Genomic DNA, 23,450 nt, shown 5'->3' with positions numbered 1-23,450 from the left:
AGCTTAGGTCCTAAAATCCCGATAGTGCTGATAGATGCCATTTGGCCCATCAATTTGGCATCAATCCCCCAAACAGCATCCCACCCAGAACCAGACGCCACTCTATTCCCATAACCCCACATTTCCCATGACTAACCAACCCAAGCTGCATATATCTGGACATAAAGGAGCAGTTTCCCATGGTCAATCCACCTAACCTGCACATCTTTGGACTGTGGGAGGAAACTGGAGCACCCACTGGAAACCCACCCAGGTATTGGGAGAACATGCAATGTCCACACAAGCAGTTGTCTGAGGCTGGAATCAAACCCAGGTCCCTGGCGCTGTGAGGCAACAGTGCTGACCACTGAGCCACCTAGTGTGCCTTCCTGGCAGTGCCTAACACCCATGGACTGCAGTTGGTGAAGATGTTCAGCTCACCACCACCTTTTCAATGGCAGTTCAAGATGGGCAATAAATGCTGGTACAGCAAGTGACACTAGTGTCCTGTGAAAGAATAAGAAAAGCAGGTAAAAATCAGCCTGTGGATCCTAACGGGGGTGTGAGTCGCTCCCTTATTTTAACAGGGCTGATTCTTCTAGTCTAGCGAAAGACAGGGGAAGAGTGCTACAAAGGGGTCTTGGTGTGATAAATCCACATGAGATATGACCCCAGTCTCGAGACCAAGTCTTTGCCTGAAAGGAAGAAGGGCAGGAAAACAGCACGGATTGTTTGTCACTCATTCCCCACATCCCAGAAGAAATTGTTTTTGATAAACCTTTATTATTCTACATAATTGAGATTTGAGCTGGTAAATTGTAGAGAAATCTGCCATTTGTTTTTTTTTTGTTGGCAAAGTTTCTGTCCAATAAAAATTCCTCCAGTCAACCCCATGCTCCACCAAAAATAAAACATTTTCTGAAAATTTCTAAAACATTTCGCTGAAAATTCCACAGTCACATCTGACGAACAGGGCTCTGGCAACGAGTGAACCTGTTCAGACTTGGATTGCAGTTGCCATAGCAACTGCTCGCACAGATAAGAACAATCTGGAAGTGGTGCAGGCTTAAAATGGGAAAGGCTAATTAATGGGCTATGTTTACTTAATAACCAGATAATAGGAACACACAACAGCAAGTAGATCATGAATGAGGCTTTGATTGCCAATATCTGACAGGCAGCACACCACCTTATTTATGAAGGCCTTCAGGGCAGATTTCTCTCTGTAATGCCATAATTAAAACACTTATTCGGATCCAATTCCTCTCCTCACTATGTGGGTCCCCTTATCTTCACTGGTTTAACACCCCTCTTAAAATCATGGAGGAAGGAGTATTGGCACTGTTCTACATGATAGCATCACCATAATATCTACTGGGTTTTTAAAAGAATACTTTATGATAGTGTGGTCTGAAATGTAGAGTCCTTAAGACACCTTCCCCTCAGAGTGGCACATGATCACTGTCACTGCAGGACAGGAATTGGCAGCTCCTGGAGCTGATGAAACTCCATCTATTGCTGCAACTGTGTAACTGCAGGTGTGATACATAGCAGGAGTCTGGACTGACACCAAAGAGGTCAGGCTGAATGATGATATCCAGTTAGGAGTCTATGACATTCATGGCCAATTCAATATATTGTGGGGAGATTTGTGTGTGTTTGTGTGTGTTTTTGTTTCTCTGTCTGTGCGTGTTCTTCTATCTCTGTGGCTATGTGTATATGTACACTTGTCTGTGTCTGCCTCTGTGTGTTTATCTGTATATTCATCTATATGTATCTATGTTTATGTGTGTCTACCTCTTTGTATATCTTTGTCATTGTATGTAAGTGGCTGTGTGTATGTATATGTGCCTCTCTGTTTCCACATGTATGTGTGTTTGTGTGTATCTCTGTGTCTCTGTTTCTGCAAGTGTTTTTGTGTGCTTCTGCGTGGATTTCTTCATGTATGTATTTGTGCATATATGATTCTGTGTATATGTGTATGCCTCTGTGTTTATGTATGTATATGTAAATGTGAATGTGCCTCTCTGTGTGTCTGTGTCTCTGCATATATGTTTGTGTATGTGCGCGTGCTCCTGTGTGTATGTGCGTGCCTTTATATGTGTTTCTGCATGTACATGCTTACATGTCCCTGTGTTTATATGAGTCTGTGTCTATATGTGTATGTGTCTATGCGTCTGCCTCTCTGTTTGTTAATGTACTATATTTGTGTTCCAAAACAATGCAACAACATATGAAACAGTAATTGATGCTCCTGGAATTCAAGGAAATCACCTCCAACACCTAAAATACCTCAAAAAGGTGCAGTCAGAAATTATTCCCATCCTCCATCTTGGATTACCCAGAATCCTTCCCAACCAGACCCATTCCCCTCCCCTATTACTCTACATTTCCCCTGATTAATGTACCTAATTACACACCCCTGGACATTACAGGCAATTTAGCATGGCCAGATCACCTAACCTGCATAGACACAGGAGAACATGCACACTCCACACAGACAGTTGCCTGAGGCTGTAATTGAACCCAGATCATTGGAGCTGTGAGGTAGCAGTGCTAACCACTGCACCACTATACATTTGCAAGTCCTTCCGGGCAGGGAATTGAACCCCGGTCTCCCACGTGACAAGCAGAGATACTAACCACTATACTACCAAAGACTTGACATTTAGATTTGATTCCCTACAGTGTGGAAACAGGCCCTTTGGCCCAACCAGTCTACACTGACCCTCCGAAGAGTAACCCACCCAGACCCATTTCCCTCTGACTAATGTACCTAGTACTATGGGCAATTTAGAACGGCCAATTCACCTATCTGCAGTTTCACCATAATCCCTTCATTCCCAAAAAGTATCTCCCTTAGCTTTTAAAACGATTCCTGAAGTAGCGTCAACTACATCCCTGGGCAAGGAATTCCTTCGATTAACAGCCCTCTGCTTGAAGAAGTTCCTTCTCAGTTCAATTCTAAGCCTGCTCCCTCTAATTTTGAGGCCCATGCCCTCTTGTCCTAACATTTCGGATATGAAGGTAATTGCAGTGACTTTGAAGTTGTCATTGATTGTATAAAAAACACTGGTTGACGAATTTAGGGAAAACTAATACAGGGCAGGGTACGTGCAGGTTGTAACACGTGGCGGTCCAGAAGAATCTGCTTTGGAAGCTCGACCATTCACCGTGTCTCTTACGGACAAGATAATGGGATGTAGAATACCACACTTCCAAATCTACAGCTGACCTGCAGCTGAAGGGTGTAAGAGAACTTCCTAAACTTTGGCCTGTTGATTGAATATTTGAATTGAATTGAATTGAATTTATTGTCATGTGTACCAAGGCACAGTGAAAAGCTTTGTCTTGCTAGCAAAACAGGTAGCTCACAGGGTTAAGTAGCAGAGATAAGTTAATAAAAGGTAAACAGCGGCAAAAACAAAAAACAGAGGTACAGGCGAATGTTAAGAGTTTGAGAGTCCATTCAGTATTCTAACAACAGTAGGGTAGAAACGGTTGCGAAACCGGCTGGTGCAGGCTTCTTTTCCACCTGAGACATCAGAACCAAGCAGCCTTGTACATGTTGGATTAATTCTGAGCTATTTTGGAATCCGTCCAGAAGCTGTACGCTGTTGGAAACACTCTAATATTTCATACAAAAGAAAGCAATGAAGTATGTAAGATAAGGATAATTATGAAACTGATGTGCTTCGTCTTTACTCAAGAGCAGACGTTGTTTCTGGGGAGTAAAGGGATGGTATGGGAAAGGGGATTTAAGGTAGGAGATTGATTGACTGTGTTTTTGTTGAAAGGTATAGCAGACTTGTGGGGCTCAATGGCCTGTGTTCAGCTCCTGTTACGTGTGTCGGCCGGTCTGCTGATGGTGCCTGCTATAATTAAGGCCTCATATCAGCCAATGGTGATGCAGCATGGACAGCTGTCATTGGCGAAATCAGAGATCCAGGCCATTGATGGAAATTGAGGACCATCAGATGACTGCCAAAGGATGAAATGACACAAGCAAAGAGCTGCTTGTAAAGTCCTTCAATTTTACGACTGATGGGCTTTAAACCTAAAACAAATTTCACCAAGTGAGAGTAATTTTCAGAAAAGGGGGACACTGGTTAAAGGGGAGCAGGGCTATCTAAGGACTGGGGGTGGGGAGGGGATCTCTGTGTTTTCAGGGAAACTGCATCACCAGTTCAGCTTCACTTTTTAAATTACAAATTAATCTTGCGGGTTTCAAATGTCTCCCACGTAAGTGCCTTTTACTAGAAGTTAACAGCAGGATCAAGTGTCAGGCTACAAGCTTCATAGCTCAATCAAGACCTTCTCAAAAAAAAGAGCAATGGACGACTACAGACTAGTTCCATAATCCTCATTCACCCTGCAGCCACATTAATTATACCAAACCCATGGCATGAACACTGTCACCATTGGACAGCTATAGTAAATGTTGTGCCCACAGCGAAATGGTGTGGAGATGGCAGTGTATTAATCATTTTACTGGATCTGTAATGAATAGGCCAATCTAATGGTGTGGAGATGGGGGGAGGTGAGATCAGCCGAGTGGTATTATTGCTAGATTATTAATCCAGAAACTCAGCTGAAGTCCCAGACCCAGGTTCAAATCCCACCACGGCCGATGGTGGAGTTTAAATTCGATTAAAAAAAAATCTAGAAATAAGAATCTACTGATAAACATGAAATCATTGTCAATTGTTGGTTCATTAATGTCCTTCAAGCAAGGAAATCTGCCACCCTCACTTGGTCTGGCTGACATGTGACTCTAGACCCACAACAATGTGGTTGACTCTCGATTGCCCTCTGAAATGGTCTAGCAAGCCAGCTAGCTGTACCAATTGACACAGAGTCTCAAAGTAAGGAAATCGGATGGATCATCTGGCAATGACCAAGGCACTGGAAAAGACAACAGCAGAAACAGTCCTGTTGACCCTGCAATGTCCTCCTCACAAACGTCTGGGGCTGGTGCCAAAATTGGGACAGCTGTCTGACAGACGTGTCAAGCAACAGGCTGACATAGTCATACTCACGGAGTCTAACCGTACAGACAGTGTCCCAAACACCACCGTCACCATCCCTGGATATGTCCTGTCCCACCGGTAGTACAGACCCAGCAGAGGTGGAGTCATAGTGACATACAGTTGGGAGAGAGTTGTCCTGGGAGTCCTCAACATTGACTGCAGACCCTATGAAGTCTCATGGCTTCAGGTTAAACATGAGTAAGGAAACTTCATGCTCATTACCACATACCGTCCTCCCTCGGCTGATGAATTGGTACTCCTCCAAGTTGAACAACACTTGGAGGAAGCACTGAGGACGGCATGGTCACAAAACGTTCTCTGGGTGGGGGATTACAATGTCCACCACCAAGAGTGGCTCAGCAGCAGTTAAACTGATCGAGTTGGTCGGGTCCTAAAGGACATCGCTGCAAGACTACATCCACGGAAGGTGATGAGGGAACCAACAAGAGGGAAAACATACTTGACCTCATCCTTACCAAGCTGCCAGTTGCAGATGTATCTGTCCATGACAGTATTGGTAAGATTGACCACTGCTCAGTCCTTGTGGAGATGAAGCCCCCCCTTGCATTGAGAATACTCTCCATTGTGTTGTGTGGCACTATCATTATCAATGTCAGATCAGGTCTAGCGACTCAAGACTGGGCATCCATGAGATGCTGTGGGCCATCAACAGCAGCAGAATTGTACTCCAATCTGTAACATCACGGTCCAGCATATTCCCCACTCAACCATTATCTTCAAGCCAGGGGATCAACCCTGGTTCAATGGAGAATGCAGGAGGGCATGCCAGGAGCAGCGCCAGGCAGACCTGAAGATACCTGAGATGTCAATCTGGTGAAGCCACCAAACAGGACTATTTGCATGCCAGACATAATAAGCAGCAAGTGATAGATAGAGCTAAGAGATCCCACAACAAATGGATCAGATCTAAGCTCTGCAGTCCTGCCACATCCAGTCGCAAATAGTGGTGGACAATTAAACAATTCATCAGAAGACAAGGCTGCACATGTATCTCCAGCCTAAATCCCACATCAGTGCAAGAGATAAGGCTGAAACATTCGCAAAAATCTTCATCCAGTGATGCCGCGTGTATCATTCATCTCTGCCTCCTCCAGTGGTACCCAGCAGCACAGATACCATTCTTCAGCCAATTCAATTCACTCCACGTGATATCAAGAAATGGTTGGAGACACTGGACACTGCAGAGGCTATGACCCCTGATGACATTTCAGCAATAGTACGAAGACTTAGGGATCCAAAATGTTAATTCTGTTTTCTCTCCACAGATGCAGCTAGACCTGCTTTCCAGCAGTTTCTGTTTTTGTTTCTGATTTCCAGCATCTGCGGTTCTTTGAGATTTTTTTCTCAGCTCTTGAAGCTGCCTTTAATCTTGCCATTACCTTACATAAGATCTGGGGCATAGCGATGAATATCAGTTGGTTATGTTAGAATTTCATCATTCAGAGAGCTGCATCTCTGCAAGTTTTGGTGCCTGTTTTTCAATAAATCTGCAATTGCCAGAAATGGCGTATATAAAGAACAACTTTATTCTAATATTAGCCAAGTAAACACTTGTTTAAGATATTTTACCTCCAAAATTATTTGACTGCCTCACTTCTGTATTTTTACAGTATATTTATTAATTGCACATTAGTAGTTTGATTTCAGTTTGCGTAGACCGTGGTTTTTGAATTCACTATAAACAATTTTAATTGCGAGAGGACTGTGATCATTTCTCCAGCATTGCATTCCTTTTTGACAGAATTTAAAATCTGTCCTCCTTGTGTATTAGCAAATTTCTTGCGGTATTTCCCAGAAAAAACAGTAACATTTGTGAATGATACATACTGGCTCAACACAGCTCGTATGCTTAAAAATGGGGCAGCTGGACATTCAATACTGAGTACAGAGGAACCTCGATTATCCCGAAGGGCCCGGGCGGGGAATAATTTGTTTGGTTAAACAGTTAATGCCAGATAATTGAGGTTCCTCCCTATGCTAGTTTGTTTCTCTCCCACTGGGAGAATAAACAGTGTTATGGTGTTGGGATAAATTGCACTCCATTGCAGAATATGCTTAATGTCTAGTGATCTTCTAGCCATTTTTATTGCGTTTGATTCATCCTTTCATTACCTGTTGCTGCTGACTTGCTGTAGTCCCATTTGAGTCAGAGTCTGCTACCTGAAATGTAACTGGTATTATGTGGTATGCTTTTAAGAATTGAAATACTTCCTAGGGTGTCTGATTATTATTTATTCACATCCACATTGTCAATTTACTCTCTCCTTTCATATCTATTTCTTAATTATATTATTTTTAATGATCGTGACTCACTTTTGTAGCAAAGCACCTTGTGACATCAAATACAATGTGAAGTCAGGCCACACCAGGAGACATTAAGATGTTTCAGGAGAGAGGTTTCCAGGAAAAGGGGTGAATGGAGAGTGTGAGGGGGTGGGGAAGATTGTTGGAGGGAATTCCAAAACTCAGGCTAAAGGCAGGTTGAAGACCTGGCCACAAATGAAGATGCACAACTGGCTGTGACTGGACAAGTACACAGGTATGTGATGAAGGCTGAGGGATTTATGGAGATAGGGAGGACCACCTGTTGTAGAAAATGGTGGTGCTGGTGGGGGCTTGAATAGTGAGGATAACAATGTTGCTTCATTTCCATCAATGTGCAACATATATTTGGACATAGCACTTTCATCTTCAAAAATTAGATCTTTGATTAAATTAGATTTTAAACTTCTTTTTCGGTGAATTGTAAATAAAAATAATTTTGAAGAATTAAAAACCTGTGAGTGGAGTTAACTTTGAAAAATCAAGCCAAGATTGGCACTTTCACGACATTGGGTGCGCCGAATAAGTGTATCACAATGTCCTGAGGATTATAGCAATCTCAGAATGGTTGTGAATTCCAAACTAACGTGTAACAATTGATGGCATTTGCTATTTTCAATGCAGGTCATGTACTTGCACTCACTTTCTCCCTCAGTAGCGCGTGTAGTGACTTGAAAGATAGGACTTGATGCTCTTGCTTCTGAGTTCGAAGGTCATGGATTTAAATGCTGCTCAGATAGACTTGAGCACAAAATCTAGTGCACCCATTAGGGGAGTGTTGGACTGTTGGAGTTGCTACCTTTGATGTGGGAAAGAGGTCCTGTCTTCCTTCTTGAGTGAACAGAATACATCCCACAGAGTCATTTATGGAAGAGCTGGAGAGATCTACTCAATATCCACGCAACCAATGCCAGAGGAGACTATCTGGCCAACGTCTCACTGCTGCTCTCTGGTTTCTTACTTGAACGAATTAGCTGCTGCATTTAGAGTCATAGAGTTGTACAGCATGGAAACAGACTCTTCAGTCCAACTCGTCCATGTTGACCAGATATCCCTCTAAACCATTTCAATTCATTTACCTATCAAGGTGCCTTTTAAATGTCGTAATTGTACCAGCCTTCCCCACTTCCTGTGGCAGCTCATTCCACACATGCACCACCCTCTGCATGAACAGTTGCCCCCTGGGTCCCTTTTAAACCTTTCCCCTCTCACCTTAAACCTATGCCCTCTAGTTTTGGACTCCCCTACCTTGAGGAAAAGACCTTGTCTGTTTACCCTATACATGCCCCTCATGATTTTATAAACATCTGTAAGCTCAGCCCTTAGCCTTTGACCCTCCAGGGAAAACAGCCCCAGTTTATTCAGCCTCTCCCTGTACCTCAAACCCTCCAACCCTGGCAACATCCCTGTAAATCTTTTCTGAACTCTTTCAAGTTTCACAACATCTTCTCTACAGCAGGAAGATCGGAATTGAAGGCAATATTCCAAAAGTGGCCCACCAGTGTCCTGCACAGCCGTAACGTGACATCCCAACTCCTGTACTCAATTTTGCAAGTTGCCACAGGGACAAGGCTTCAAAAGCACAACATTGAATGTAAGGTGCTTTGGGATGTAGACCAATTGTTACAGGTGCTATTTAAATGCAAAACCCTTCCTCATTTCTCTTTGGAAAAGCAACCAGCTGGTGTGTTTCTGCACTGAAAGGGGTGGAGCATGCTGCCAAGAAGCCAGCCAGGGTTTTAAAATACCTGCTGGTTGCTAATTGTATTGTCATAGAGAGTTATCGAGGTCTACAGCACTGGCAAAAGCCCTTTGCCCCATTAAACCTGCACCTGTCAAAAACAAGCACTTAACTTCTCTAATCCCATTCTGCAACATTTGACTTATAGCCTTGTACACATTGCAAGTGCGCATCTAAATGTTTATTAAATGTGATGAGGGTTTTTGTTTCTAACAACCTTACAGACACAGAGTTCCCGATTCCCATCACCCTCTAGGTGAAAAACGTTTCCTCCTACTCTATCCCTTTATCTTAAATCTACGCCCCTCGATCCCTTTATGAAGGGGAAATATTTCTTCCGTCTATTCCCCTCATAATTTTATCCATCTCACTCTTTATCCCCTTAGTCTTCTCTGCTCCAAGGAACACAGTCCCAGGCTGTCCAATCTCTCTTCAGATCTAAACCTCTCCATGCAAGCTGTCCCAATCTGGTCCTTTTTTCAAAAAGCTGTTCCATTTCTCAAGGATACTGTGTCCTTGAATTTTTTTCAGAGAGGTCAGAGGGGGCTGTGAATCGGCTGGGCTGGTACAGAGATGAAAAGGGTATTGGGAAGGCTTTTTGTTTATACGTAAACAGATGAGACTTTAGGCCACAGCTTTCAAGTTTTAGAAGTGGATTAGATTCCCTACAGTGTGGAAACAGGCCCTTCGGCCCAACAAGGCCACACCGACCCTCCGCAGTGTAACCCAGCCAGACCCATTCCCCTACCCTATATTTACCCCTGACTAGTGCACCTAACACAATCGGCAATTTAGCATGGCCAATTCACCTGACCTGCACATCTTTGGATTGTGGGAGGAAACCAGGGCACTCGGAAGAAATCCACGCAGACACGGGGACAATGTGCAAACTCCACACAGTCAGTTGTCTGAGGTTAGAATTGAACCCAGGTCCCTGGCGTTATGAGGCGGCAGTGCTAACCACTGAGCCACTGTGCCGGACCTATATACAGTAACCTGTATAATGAAAGGGGAGTGGTCAGTCCTGGAAGCTGAATTCTTGATGTTAGTCAGTTCAGTGCAGCAGTGGGCTGTATGGAAACAGGCTGCTAGACTCTCTCTCCTTCTGCCCTTCTAACTTTGACTTGTAAGCCTCTGTTTCAGTTTTACTCTGTGTTTAAAGGGTTTGTTTATTGGCACTGTTGTGTATTTTGGAACAACATAATTGAGTCTAGTTTTGATAGGATAAATTAGGCAGTATTCTGTATTTTGTTCTTTGTGTTTCATTCCGTAATTTTGTGAATAAATTTTTGTCTGTTTTAAAACCTGGTAGTCAACCTCACTAACTCACTGTACACTTACCGAAACAAATAGCAGAGTTATGGTCTGGGCTGCCTGCTTCCAAATGTTTTGAGTAGTCTGGCCTAGTCCATAACACAGGAATCACCCTGGTAAATCTCCTCCACACCCTCATCATGGTAGTCACTTCCCTCCTGTAGTGTGGATTTCAGGACTGCTCTCAAGACTCTAGCTATGGCCTACGCAACATTTTATGTAGTTACAGCATACTCTCTCTGCTCGCAAACTCTTCATACAGGCAAATATCCCCTCTGCCTTCTCAACCACTTTATCTGCTGGTCCCACTAGTTTCAGGGACTGGTGAATAGGCACACCGAGGTCCTTCTTGCCCTGGATGCTGTCAATCATCATGTACTCCCTTGCCTTGTTTTTCCTTCCCTAGTGCATCAGAATGCACTTACACAATAAAATGTTTCTTCCAAACATTGCACTCTAGATTTAAATAATGTGCTAAAGCCGGCACGACCAAGGCAGTCTCCCGACCAATGTCACCCCTTAACAAATAGTGTCAACACATTGAGTGACTGCATTTTGCTTAACATTGCTCACAATGGCTGCTGCATGTGTCCACATCACATGCCAAAATGTTATTCATTTTTATAAAGAATTACAAGCCAGTTGGCCCAACTTGTCTGAGTTCAGTTCTGACTGTCCATATGAATCTCTTGCCACCTTCAGCAGATTCTTGAGTATTTTCTCCTTCCTATATTCATCTAGTTTCCCATTAAGTGCAGTTCATTGCAATTACCTTGCAAGTTAGCACATTCGCACACTTGCTACTCGCTGGGCAGAGAGGTTCCCTCCAATCTCCGTGTTGAATTTATGAGTTAATCATTCTCTCGTGTTTACAAATGCAGGTTGTGGACTCCTCCCCCAGAGTCGGAAATATTTTCACCACATCTCTCATCCAACCCTTTCATGATTTTGAAAGCCTTCAATTAGAACAGCAGTCACTTTCTGAAGATTTGACACAGCAGTTCGTTGACATTCATCAGAAGATGCTTTATTAGTGATAATCAGTGCTTTGTTAATGATAAACTGCGTTAGGAGAAGATTGTAAAGTGACAATGTCATTGAATGAATAATCCAGAGACTGAGACTAATGCTAGAGTACATGGATTCAAACCTTACCACTGTAGCTGGTGAAACTTAAATTCAATGAGTTGGTTAAAAAAAATCTGCAATTGAAAACTAGTCTCATTGATGGTGACCACGAACTGCCAGTTGTTGTCTTTAAAAACCCATCTGGTTCATTAATGTCTTTTGGGATGCAAATTGACTGTCCCTACCTGGCCTACCTGTGACTCCAGACTCACACTAATATGATTGACACTTAACTGCACTTTGAATGGGCTGAACAAGTTACTCCTTTCGGGACAATTAGGGGTGGGCTATAAATGCTGGCTTTGCCAATGATGTTCTCATCCCAGAAAAAAATAAAAATAAAGTCTTTATATTAATGTTATAACCAGCTGTTCAAAGATGGTATAATACACTTCTGGTGCAGGTGGGACTTAAATCTGACAGGGACATTGTCAGTACATCTCAAGGGCCCTCCATTAGATCTTTATATGATTCTAAGAAAGTGCTTCTTATTTTGTTCAGTTTTCCTTCTTTCATTTGTACCAGCATGAAAATTCAGCCGCAAGAATGTTTCAGTGTTACACGGGGCTGCCGGTGAGAATTGTAAAGTGAGAGCTGGAAGGAGATTGCAAAAACCCACCTGGGGCTTGGTTAAAAGAAAGTCAGCTGGAATCTCTGAAAGCAACTACCACGAGGTGCATACTGAACAGAATTAATAATCAGTCAGGCAGGATTCAGCTTTTAGTCCAGAACTGTTTGGAATCCAGATATCTAATTGCTTCAGGACTCCCGTTGCTCTACCGACTGAATGCCTTTCAACTTGTCACAGCGACAGTCAGCACAGGTTCTCCTCAGAACCTAACACAGAAAGTGCTCTGTGTTTCACAAGGCCAACTGGCCGAGATTGACATGCCACGCAGCTTTAACACTGTAGATCCTGAAATGCTTCAAAGGCCAGAGGTGAGACTGCCCAAACCCTCAGCAGACCGTTAAAGTCAGCAACGTAATGATTCCGTACAAGATCAGAGGAAGAGCAGCTTAAAATACAACCTGTTTTTCCTTATAAATAAGCAGTTAATTCATTATTATTGAAGTTTAATAAATTATAAGGTAGTGGGATTAACGCGGGGGAACTTCTTCTCTCAGAGGGTAATGAATATGTGGAATTCTTTACCACAAAAGGCTGTAGAGAAATTAAGTGCCTGGTTTTGACTGGTGCAGATTTAATGGGCTAAAGGGCTTTTTGTCAACACTGATTCAATTTGCAAAAAGAGAGGGTTATGGCAGGAGATTAAAGTGTTTGACCTCTCTTTAGTTTGTGCCTCAAAGAGAGAGTGGGCGAGTGGAAACAATTCAGGCAGAAATTTCAAAGCCACAATCTATTTTTAAGCATTATGCCTAAATCCCAGGCTGTAAGCAACATGGAAGGGGGAAGGGGTCATGAAAAGCTAGAACAACTTCAGCAAGTAATGGGCAAGGCCAGTAAAATGTGGGCCTTTGCTTCAAAGGGAATGGAGTGTGAAAACAGGGAGCTCTTGCTAAAATTCTACAAGAAACTAGTTAGACCACAGTTGGGGTACCATGAAGACAACCTCTAATTTAATGAAAGATATACTGGCTTTGGAGGTAGTCCAGAGAATGTTCACGAGGTTGATTCTGGGCATGGAGCGACTGTCTGACAAGGAAAGGCTGAGTAGGTTGGGCTTTACTCAGTGAAGTTTAGAAGTTGAGAGGTGGCCTTATTGACCTATGCAAGATTCTTAGGGAACTTGACAGAAGATGCAAAACGTTTGTTTCTTCCATGTAGGAGAGTGTGGGACTAGAGGGCATAATGTCAGCATAAGAGGTCACCCATTTAAGAGAGACAAGGAGGAACTTCTTCCCTCAGAGAGTAGTGAATCTGTGGAATTCTTTACCACAGTTGGCTATAGAGTCTGGGTTATCAGGTATATCCAAAGCCGAGACATTACGGTTATGGGGCAAAGGCAGGAAAGTGGAATGGATGATGATTAGATCTATTGTGATCTTGTTGAATTCTAGAGCAGACTTGATGGGCTGAATGGCCTACAACTGCTCCTATGCCTTATGGTCTTATGAATCGATGGGACATTGGGAGACATTGTACACAGAACTAGGCTAGCCAATGAAGTGCTGATACTATTATAATGTATGAAACACAGACAGTAATTTTCACACTACAAACTCCTACATGCAGCACTGCAACAGTGGTCAAATAATCTATTTTTAGTGATATTAGTTGTGTGATAAATATTAGCCCCAGGTATCAGCAACAACTATATTAGTTTTCTCCGAAATAGTGTCTTAAGAAATGGAGGATATAAAAGGGGACAATGTTGGAAGACCAGGTTGGCTATTCCTGGGCAAATACTCTAATTCCTTTGTTAAAAGGTTGTGGTCTAAGTCCCATTTACATGGCTTTAGGGTTGAACTGAACCTCCAGTGCAGTAGTGAGGAAGTGCTGCATTGTTGCACATGCTGCCGTTAGGGTGAGATGTTAAACCTAGACCACAGCTGCCCATTCAGGTGGAGATAAAAGGGCACTGTTTTAAAGATGAGGGGAATTACCAGGTGCAGTAGCCAATATTTATTCCTTAATCAACATCACAAAAAGCACATTATCCAGTTGTATAAAGTTACATTCTAAAAGCATTAATGTTGGAGACTGCGTTAGGTTCATGGAATAGAATCCCTACAGTGTAGAAGCAGGCCATTCAGCCCATTGGGTCTATACCAAGCATTCAAAGAGCACCCCACCCAGACTCTCACCCCTACCCTATCCCTGCATTACCCATGGCCAATCCACCTAACCTGCACATCTTTGCACTGGTGGGGATCTGGAGCACCCAGAAGAAACCCACACAGACACGGGGAGAATATGCAAACTCTGCATAGAAATTTGCCCGAGGGTGGAATCGAACCCGGGTCCCTAGTGCTGTGAGGCAGTGCTAACCACTGAGCCACCATGCTGCCTAATTTCACCCAATCTGATCTTGTAATGTTGGCTTGTGTGGAAATCTCACTGAGTGTAAGCCTAAGGTCTTTTCAAAATCTTAGTAACAATGTCCTATGAATTAATGTAGATATTTTTAACCAACCTATTCAAACAGTTAGGACATACCTCTGGAGCAGGTGGGAGTTGAACCTGGGCTTCTCACCCAGACACTTCCATGGAGTCATTACTTGCACCTAATCGCAGTCGTCAATAAATGACATCTTGTTAAGAAAAAAGCGTCTTGTTAAGACCCAGTAGTGGTTGATCCTCTATTACTGTAAGCTGATTAGGAACAATCGCTTGCACAGATTTAAGATGGGCTACATACAACTCGGTGAGAAAGTGCTCTTGTGGTGTAGTGGTAGTGACCCTACCGCTGAACTGAGAGACCCGGGTTCAAGTCCCACCTGGTCCAGAGCTGTGTAATAACATCTCTGAATAGGTTGGTTAGGAAAAATGGGTATAACTTCATGAGAGCCATCAACCTTCACAGATTCACAATGCAGTCAAGAAGAAATTAAATGATCCAGAAATTCTGAACAGTAAATAAAAGAAAATTCCTCTTGTATGAAGAGGAATTCATAGGATGAAAGATTCAATAAATGGGGTGGGAATAAAGTGGAATATTTTAGGATCTGATGGAGTGAAGAGCGACACTCACAGGTACTCCCATCGTTTAGCAACAATGTCCAACAAACTAATGTAACCAATGCTGAAATGTTATCATGCAATAATTCACATCTTTTCAAAAGAAGAGCCTCTTCTTGATTTGATTTATTGTAGCCACATGCACCTCAGTACAGTGAAGAGCTTTGTTTTTGCGAGTAGTACAGGCAGATCATAGCAAACAAGGACATACAGATGAGAGGGTGCTTAGACAGAGTGCGGTGTACAAGGTTACACTGCACAGCAGGTGCAAAAAAGCAAAGTCAACATTTGGTTCGAAATTAGAGAGGTCCGTTCATCAGCCTCATAACAGTAGGGAAGAAACCATTCTTCAACCTGCTGGTGCATGTGTTCAAGCTTCTGTATACTCTGCCTGATGGAAGAGGTCGGAAGAGAGTACTACCAGGGTGGGATGGGTCTTTGATGATGTAAGCAGCCTTTCCACTGCAACAAGAAGTGTAGATGACGTCCGTGGATGGAGGGTAGGCTTCCATGATGGTCTGGGCTGTGCACACAAACTCCTTTAGTTTGTTACAGTCCTGGGCAGAGCAGTTGCCGTACCAGGCTGTGATGCACCCGGATAGAATTTTTCTATCCGTAAAAGTTGGTGAGGGTCCTAATGGACATGCCAAATTTCCGTAGTGGAAGAAGAGATGTTGTTGTGCCTTCTTGACCTGGGAGACCCAGGACAGGTTGCTAGTTATCGTCACTCCGAGAAACTTAATGCCATCAATCCTATCCACATCAGCTCTGTGGATGTAGACAGGGGTGTGATCTCATCCTTTCATCCTGAAGTCAATGATCAGTAATTTTGTTTTGCTGGCATTAAGAGAGATATTATTTTCACTGTACCATGACACCAAGCACTCCGTCTCCATGCTGTCTTCTGACTCATCATTGTTTGATACCCAGCCTAAGATTCGGTAAGGTTGATCATCTGTCTTTAAATATCCCATTAGAGCCCATCTTAAGAAAGAGGATATATTTTTAATCAACTTTTTTAGAGATGTTATGACATACTGCTGGAAGACATGGGACTTGAACCTAGAATTTCTGGCATGTAGGTTGGGGCACTAGCACTGCACCACAAGAGCTTCCTCAAACCAAAGAGGATTGGTGGCAGCGTCCTTGCACCCTCAATTATCACATTGCTGTCTGTGGGATCTTGGCAAGTATTGAATTATCTCCCACATGACCCACACTACAACAGCCATCACCCTTCAGAAGTACTTTGTTGGAGGTAAAGCCCCTTAGACAGGCAGTGGTTGTGAAAAGCTCTATATAAATGTAGCTTTCTGGCAAGAGAGAAATAGAGGCTCCCATTCCTGGTGGCGATTGGCAAGGGAAGGGTTAACAGCCCACGAAAGTGACCAGCAAATGATTCCATCTGACTTAATGACTTTACTGATTGGCTGCTTCAGGATAATATATTTATAAATAAAATGTAGAGCAGGGACCGTAAGGGTGTAATGGCAGTCTGAGAGAGGAGAGCCAGTGTTGCATTTGCCAGGGTCCCTGAAGGGTTAGCCTACTCAGAGAGCAGTCAGTGCCAGTCGCGTGGAGTCAGTTTCAGGATTTAACTTGAAGCTGCACCCAGCAGCTCGAACTGGTGGCAATTTCAGCAAGTGGTGGGCAAGGGGCGAGAGAGCAGGAAGTTGGACATTAAGCGTTAACCCGGCCCACACCAATCTTGACCTGGGAAAGTCCAACAGCCCATTTGTAGCTGGTTCTGTTTTCCCTGCCCGTCTCTTCCCGGAGGTAAAAATAAGACAATTTTCGACTGATCTACTAAGGGCTACGTAAGAGTCATATTGAATGACCCAGGCTGCATACCGGGCCTCTTTCTGACTTCTTTTTATTCTCCCTCCGTTCTCTGGGAAGGCTAAATATATTTAACAGGTTGCAAATGTTGCACTATTTATGCAACTTGACCTTCCTCTATGCCGATCTCCGGCAGCTGGGAGGGAAAGTTATACAGCAGAGCAGCGTTTGCCCTGGAGAAGGCAAACGGCATGAACACGTTGGAAAAAGCGCATCGTGGTTTACTGGTGAGGGCTTGAATTATTTCTTTTCACGCCTTGTGTCAGCTGGCTGCATAGTTGCTCTCGCGTTTGAAAGCTCCAGATTTCTAGTGCAGTGTCAGCAGTGAGTATTGCTGGGTTTTTTTTTTAAATTGTCAAATCCTGATTTTAGTTGGTCGCATGTAGGACTCTCAAGATAGCCCGTTCCTTTTTTGGGACGAGCCTGACTTCATAGCAAGCTTATTATAGATGGCTGCTGTGTTTACAAAACTTCCCACAGGCGGTATCTGGTTGCAGTGAGAGATTCTCTGGTTTTTAAGTTGGTGTACGTGGGTTGTATATGTGCGTGCGTGTGTCTATATATAGAAACAGAAAAAAAGATTTACTGTTGTCTTGCATTAGTACAAGAGATGGTAGATGTCAAGTTAGAAAGATATTTTTTCCCACCAGTTGCAAACTCACTCCTACAGTCCCGTCATCTGTTGTGTCTCTGACGTCAACTTGGGATTTAAAAGCTGTTTCGCAGATGCACTGGATGGTTCAGGTGTGTGTCTCAAGTGAATACATTGTGCGAAGCAATTTTTGAGACCGTGTGCTGACGAGGCAGATAAGGTGTTCAACGTTCTTGCTCAAAGTAGGCAGGGAGAAGCTGTTGGTAGAGATTTTAACCAAGTTGTATTTCAACAGTAGTTTTCACGCCCACCCATGACTCCAAGCCAATGATATACTTTCAAAGTGTTCTCCCTGGTGCAGTGTAGCAAACTCGATGGCCAATTATCCACACCACAGAAAGCAACAAGATGATGACTAGATCATCTGTTTTTTTTTGTGCTTGTTGAATTGAGGGACAAATATTGGCTCAGGCAGCAGGAATAACTCTTACTCAAGGAGTACCGTGGAATTTATCCCGCAGATTAATAGCTGGGACAGCAACTTCACGTCTCATTGGCAAAATGCTAGGCCCCCTTGGAGAACAATAATATTTAACAAGGAATTTGAACCGTCTGTAGATTGATGAAAAGGATAGTGTGAATGTTTTGTGTTTTTAATATTTTGTACACTGTAACAAATAACTTAAAGCACTGTTGACGAAATGCTTTATTTGCAGATGGCCATTGAGAACAGTGTTTCTATTCTACACTTTTATCTCACATTGCACAGTCCACAGGATTGTAATCCTAGACCGAGGATTGGCAGATGGAGTATAATTCAGATAAATGTGAGGTGTTGCATTTTGGTAAGGCAAACCAGGGCAGGGCTTAGACAATGAATGGTGGGACTCTGGGGAGTATTGCCAAACTGAGACCTAAGGATGCAGGTGCAGAGTTTTTGAAAGTGGGTTTGGAGATAGACAAGGTGGTGAAGAAGGCATTTGACACACTTGCCTTATTAGTCAGAGCATCGAATATCGGAGTTGAGACGTCATGTTGCGGCTGAAGAGGACATTGGTGAGGTCACTTATAGAATCCTGTGTGCAATTATGGTTGCCCTTCTACAGGAAGAATGTTGTTGAAGTTGAGGGTGTAGCGAAGATTTTCAAGGATGTTGCCAGGATTGGAGGGTTTGAACTAGTGGGAGAGGCAGAATAGGCTGGGACCTTTTTTCCTTGGAGTATAGGAGGAGTCACCTTTAGAGGTTTATAAAATCATGAGGGGCATAGATAGGATAGGGTAAATAGCCAAGGTCTCTTTCTTAGGTGAGGGAGTCCAAAACTAGAGGCCATAGGTTTAAGGTGAGAGGGGAAAGATTTAAAATGGACCTAAGGGGCAACATTAGGAAGTAGTGGAGGCTGGTACAACTACAACATTTAGAAGGCATCAGGATGGGTATATGAATAGGAAGGGTTTAGAGGGATATGGGCCAAATGCTGGCAAATGGGACTGGATTTATTTAGGTTTATTTGGTTGGCATGGCCAAGTTGGTCCAAAGGGTTTGTTTCCATGCAGAATATTTGTGACGCTGACTTCATTTTCACCTAAGTTTAGAAGCCTTGTAAATGACACTAGTTTATTGTAAGAACTGTTTTTAAAAAAAACACTACATCAGATAAACTAGCAGGGAATGTGCCATCAGGATACATGAACACTAACTGGCCACCAAAAGACATGGCCCATTATCACTAGTTTCCATACGTACAGACAAAGAAGGACACTGACTGGGACAACACACACATCCTAGGACAGGTGAAACAGAGACACTCATGAGAATTGAGGTATGGCATTCTAACCAGAACTCCATCAATACACACATTGATTTAGACCCTATCTACCTTCCGAGAAACCCAGAAATGGCATCACCTGCCTTAAGAAACTAAGACCTATAAACAGAGAGGTGGGACACACCACCAGCACTTCACTGGTGACTCTCTCTGACTGTGATACCTGGTATGGTGATGAAACGTCTGAAAACAAGCCTTTAAGCTCAGTGAGCAAATTTGTGTATTAATCTATTGAACCTCCCAATTCTAACAGAACAGCACCTCTGACAGTGTAACACTGTCATCAGTCCTGCACTGGAGTGTCAGCCTGGACTTTTGTGTTTAGATCTGCATGTGGTGCAACACAAGGGCTGAGAGCTACCACATCTGGCAGACATTTCAGAACCCAGGAAAGCAAAAGTCAGGAGAGATGACGTTTTATTCTAACTAAGTAAGGAAATTCCCTAAATACTTAAGGAAGAAAATTCCCAGACTAAGGGAAAAGTGCAAGGCTGTGTGCGCTGTTTTTTTTACTGATTTCACTCTGCAGAGTTGCTGCTGCACAAATAATCAATATATTCAGATATCGCTTGGCTGAATCCAGGAAGGGCCTGTTTTGGGTGATGCTTAACAATCGTGGGTTTGGTGATCATGCTACTGTCAAGTCTGTTTCAAAAGGGCTTTGGATTACTTGTATGAGCAGATCCAAGGATCAGTCACTGTTTTGCACACTCTGACTCCTTTTAATTTGGATCTGGTGAGCTAGGACTCTTTGAATTCACCTCATATTCTAACCATGGTGAAGGATTATTGTGAATCTTCAAGACAATTACAGGAACAAGTTTAATAATAAAGATGGGTGGGACCTACCTTGTATTTCCTTTGTTCTGAATTTCTCGTTGAAATGCACCAACCTTTGACTCTTTCACCAAACACACTCAGCAGATCGAGAAGTTTGGTCCTGTCACTGGTGAAGCAGGCTGCTTGACCAAAGAGATCCACCTCCTTCTGAATATCTGTCCATTCTATCACCAGTGGCTGCACCAGGCTTTGTTTCAGCAACCTGCTGGAGTTTTTTCAGCTGCTCCCAAACCTGTAGTCCCTACCACCTACTCATGGGAAATACTGCCTCCAGACAGACAGACAGACTTCAGCACTTCACCAAGGCAACCTGCCAGCAGTGTCTTGAGGGCAGTTTAGAGGATTGGCATTTACGTAGCACCTTTCACTATCTCTGTCTCTCCCAAAGTGTTTTTGCTCAGAAGTTCCCAACAGATCCAGGGATGATCAACGAGCATGAGCCCCTGAAGCTCATATCCCAAGAATGAACGGGAAATACAAGTCGAGGTTAATTCAAATGTCGAAAAAGATGACCGATAGAAATTGTGGTTATTTTGTCTCTGGTTGTGGAACAAATTGTGGCTGGAAGACAGACATCGCTAATAGAAGAATCACTGGGTCAGAATTCTGAAACTGCCTCCCGAATGGCATTGAGTCTACCTACAGCACATGGGCTGCAGCTGTTTAGGAAAGCTGCTCACCACCGGCTTCTCGTGGGTAATGAACATTGGCCCAGCCAACAATGCCCTGACCTCGAGTGGATTTTTAAAGAATAAAACTTTTTTTTTCCCTTGAATTAATACTTCCCCAGTATAGTGGTGGGAATGTTATCTGGTTCTATTGGCCAATTAGTAATTAGGAGAGAGGTTAGCATTGTAATATTTCTACTAAAGTTCCTTTTTTTTTTGCATTTTTCTCCATTTTCCATTTAAAACCCAGGATTGATTTTGCCCCTAATAGGGCAGCACGGTGGCTCAGTGGTTAGCACTGGTGCCTCACCGCACCAGAGACCCGGGTTCAATCCCCGCCTCGGGCAACTGCCTGTGTGGAGTTTGCCCGTTCTCCCTGTGTCTGTGTGGGTTTCCTCTGCATGCTCTGGTTTCTGCCCACAGTCCAAAGATGTGCAGATTAGGTGAATCGGCCGTGCTAAATTGCCTGTAGTGTTAGGTGAAGGGGTAAATGTAGGGGAATGGATCTGGGTGGGTTGCTCTTCGGCGGGTCGGTGTGGACTTGTTGGGCCGAAGGGCCTGTTTCCACACTGTAGGGAATCTAATCTCTAATAGGGTGTATGTTGTCATAATGCCTCTGCCTCAAAATAATTCTCTTGAGCTTATGCTGCATCCTTTTTTTTTAAAATACTGAGTCCAACCTTCTGAATAAATGTGAATTTATATTTAAAACTCTGCAAGAATTTCTTCTGCGGGTTGGGTCTTTGGAACTGCTCACCACTGAGATGGGAGGAGGGGGGGGAGCGGTGTGACGGGTGAGGTAGGGAGCTGGTGAGACAGAGCTGACATATACATTTTTGATCAGCAAGGAAATGGGGAAAGGGCAGGAATATTGAATCAGCAATGATCTTACTGAACAGGCTCAATGGCCTACTCCAGTTCTCCTTTCTAATGACCTTATTTATTCTACCCAGAGTTTGGTTTCTTCCCCCATCAAAGATAAGTTTCAGTTCAGACTCTGATTTAACTCTTTGATAAGGTTGACCTAAGTAAATTCGTTGCTTGTGGTTTCTGGTGTCTATAGCAGACAGTGTGCTTTGCCAGCCGTGTTGGTGTTACTGAAGTATTCCCAGAATTACAGACATGTGCAGCGTAGGCTCCCTTGGCCTCATCCACTGCTACTGTTTCCTTTTTGAAAGAGCAGCGATACTTGGTCTCACATTCCCACTTTTTCTTTGAAATCCTGCGAGTGTCTCATCCTCAAGAATCTGTCCACATCCCTCTTAAAATTGTTAAAGGAATCATCGTCGCCACCTCTCTGGAAGTGTGTTCCAAACTTGGACAACTGCAGCAAAATGATTAAGGACGATGAGTGAGCTGCAGGGAGAGGCTGCATAGGTTGGGGACTGTTTTCCCTGGAGCATCAGAGACTGAGATGTGATCTTAAGAGTTTTATAAAACCATGAGGGGCATTGATAGGATGAATAGACAAGGTCTTTTCCCTGAGGTGTGGTAGTTCAGAACTAGAGGTTTAGGGTGAGAGGAGAAAGTTTTTAAAAAGGACCTAAGGGGTAATCTTTTCACTCCGGTTGGTGTGTATATGGAATGAGCTGCCAGAGGAAGTAGCGGAGGCTGGTACAATTACAACATTTAAAAGGCATCTGGATGGGTATATTGAATAGGAGAAAGTGAGGACTGGAGATCAGGGTCAAGAGCATAGTTCTGGAAAAGCACAGCAGGTCAGGCAGCATCCAAGGAGCAGGAAAATCGACTTTTCGGAATTAAGCCCATCATCAGGAATTGAATAGGAAAGGTTTAGAGGGATAATGAACCAAGTGCAGGCCAATGGGACTAGATTAGTTTGGGATAACTGGTCGGCATGGATGAGTGAGTTGGACTGAAGGGTCTGTTTCTGTGCTGTACATCTCTATATCTGTGATAGAGGCAGAAACCTTTTATAGCCTTTACGTATTTGGATGTACACTTGTGATGCCAAGGCAGACAAGGGCTGGACCAAGTGCTGGAAAATGGGACTGGAACAGTTAAGTGGTTGTCTTTGGGTCAGTGCTGGTCAATGGGTTGAAAGGTCTTTTTTCTGTGCTGTACACCTCAATGCCTTTAATAATTCTGGTTATGTTTGGTGATAAGGTCCTGTATTTTGCTGTATTCAAAATATTAGCATCTCTACTGCAGATAATGTTGTTTTCCATTAGATTTATTTATAAAATGCATGATTAGACAAACATGTGCACCGTGCTGTTGAATCCATTTATTTTAATGGTTTGTTCACTCGCCTGGAAGAGTGAAGTAAGATATTTGGTGCATAGGTGAAAATTAATCATTAACATGTTTCTTCTGTTTAACAAAGACGCAAGAGCTCAAAAGTGAGTTAATTAGCAAATATTGTAATTTAGGTTGACGAGCAGGTGAGGTCTGGATGGTTGCTTTGTAGCGCTGGATGGACAGTGGATAGGCTGGTCCAAAACCTGCATACTAATGGGACTGAGTGAGCAGAAAGTCAGTAACTCCGT

The 23,450-nt window shown here is 43.3% G+C and overlaps 1 protein-coding gene across 6 annotated transcripts in view; it reads left to right on the top strand.

Moving 5' to 3' along the window:
- cacnb1 (calcium channel, voltage-dependent, beta 1 subunit) overlaps nt 1-23,450 on the top strand; it is a 272,320-nt gene that overhangs the window by 129,775 nt on the left and 119,095 nt on the right. The window contains exon 1 of one of the 6 annotated variants that reach the window (XM_043674848.1): nt 17,065-17,241. The exons of the other annotated variants lie outside the window; for them this stretch is intronic. Coding sequence (XP_043530783.1) covers nt 17,134-17,241 — 108 coding nt within the window. The 5' untranslated portion in view covers nt 17,065-17,133. Of the gene's footprint in view, nt 1-17,064; nt 17,242-23,450 lie in introns of those variants that run through there. 6 annotated transcript variants of the gene reach the window in all.

The sequence above is a fragment of the Chiloscyllium plagiosum genome, chromosome 33 (assembly GCF_004010195.1).
Source record: "Chiloscyllium plagiosum isolate BGI_BamShark_2017 chromosome 33, ASM401019v2, whole genome shotgun sequence".
NCBI classification, from domain to species: Eukaryota; Metazoa; Chordata; class Chondrichthyes; order Orectolobiformes; family Hemiscylliidae; genus Chiloscyllium; species Chiloscyllium plagiosum.
The sequence above is the reverse complement of the archived record's forward strand: the minus strand, read 5'-3'. Positions and strand labels throughout refer to the sequence as shown.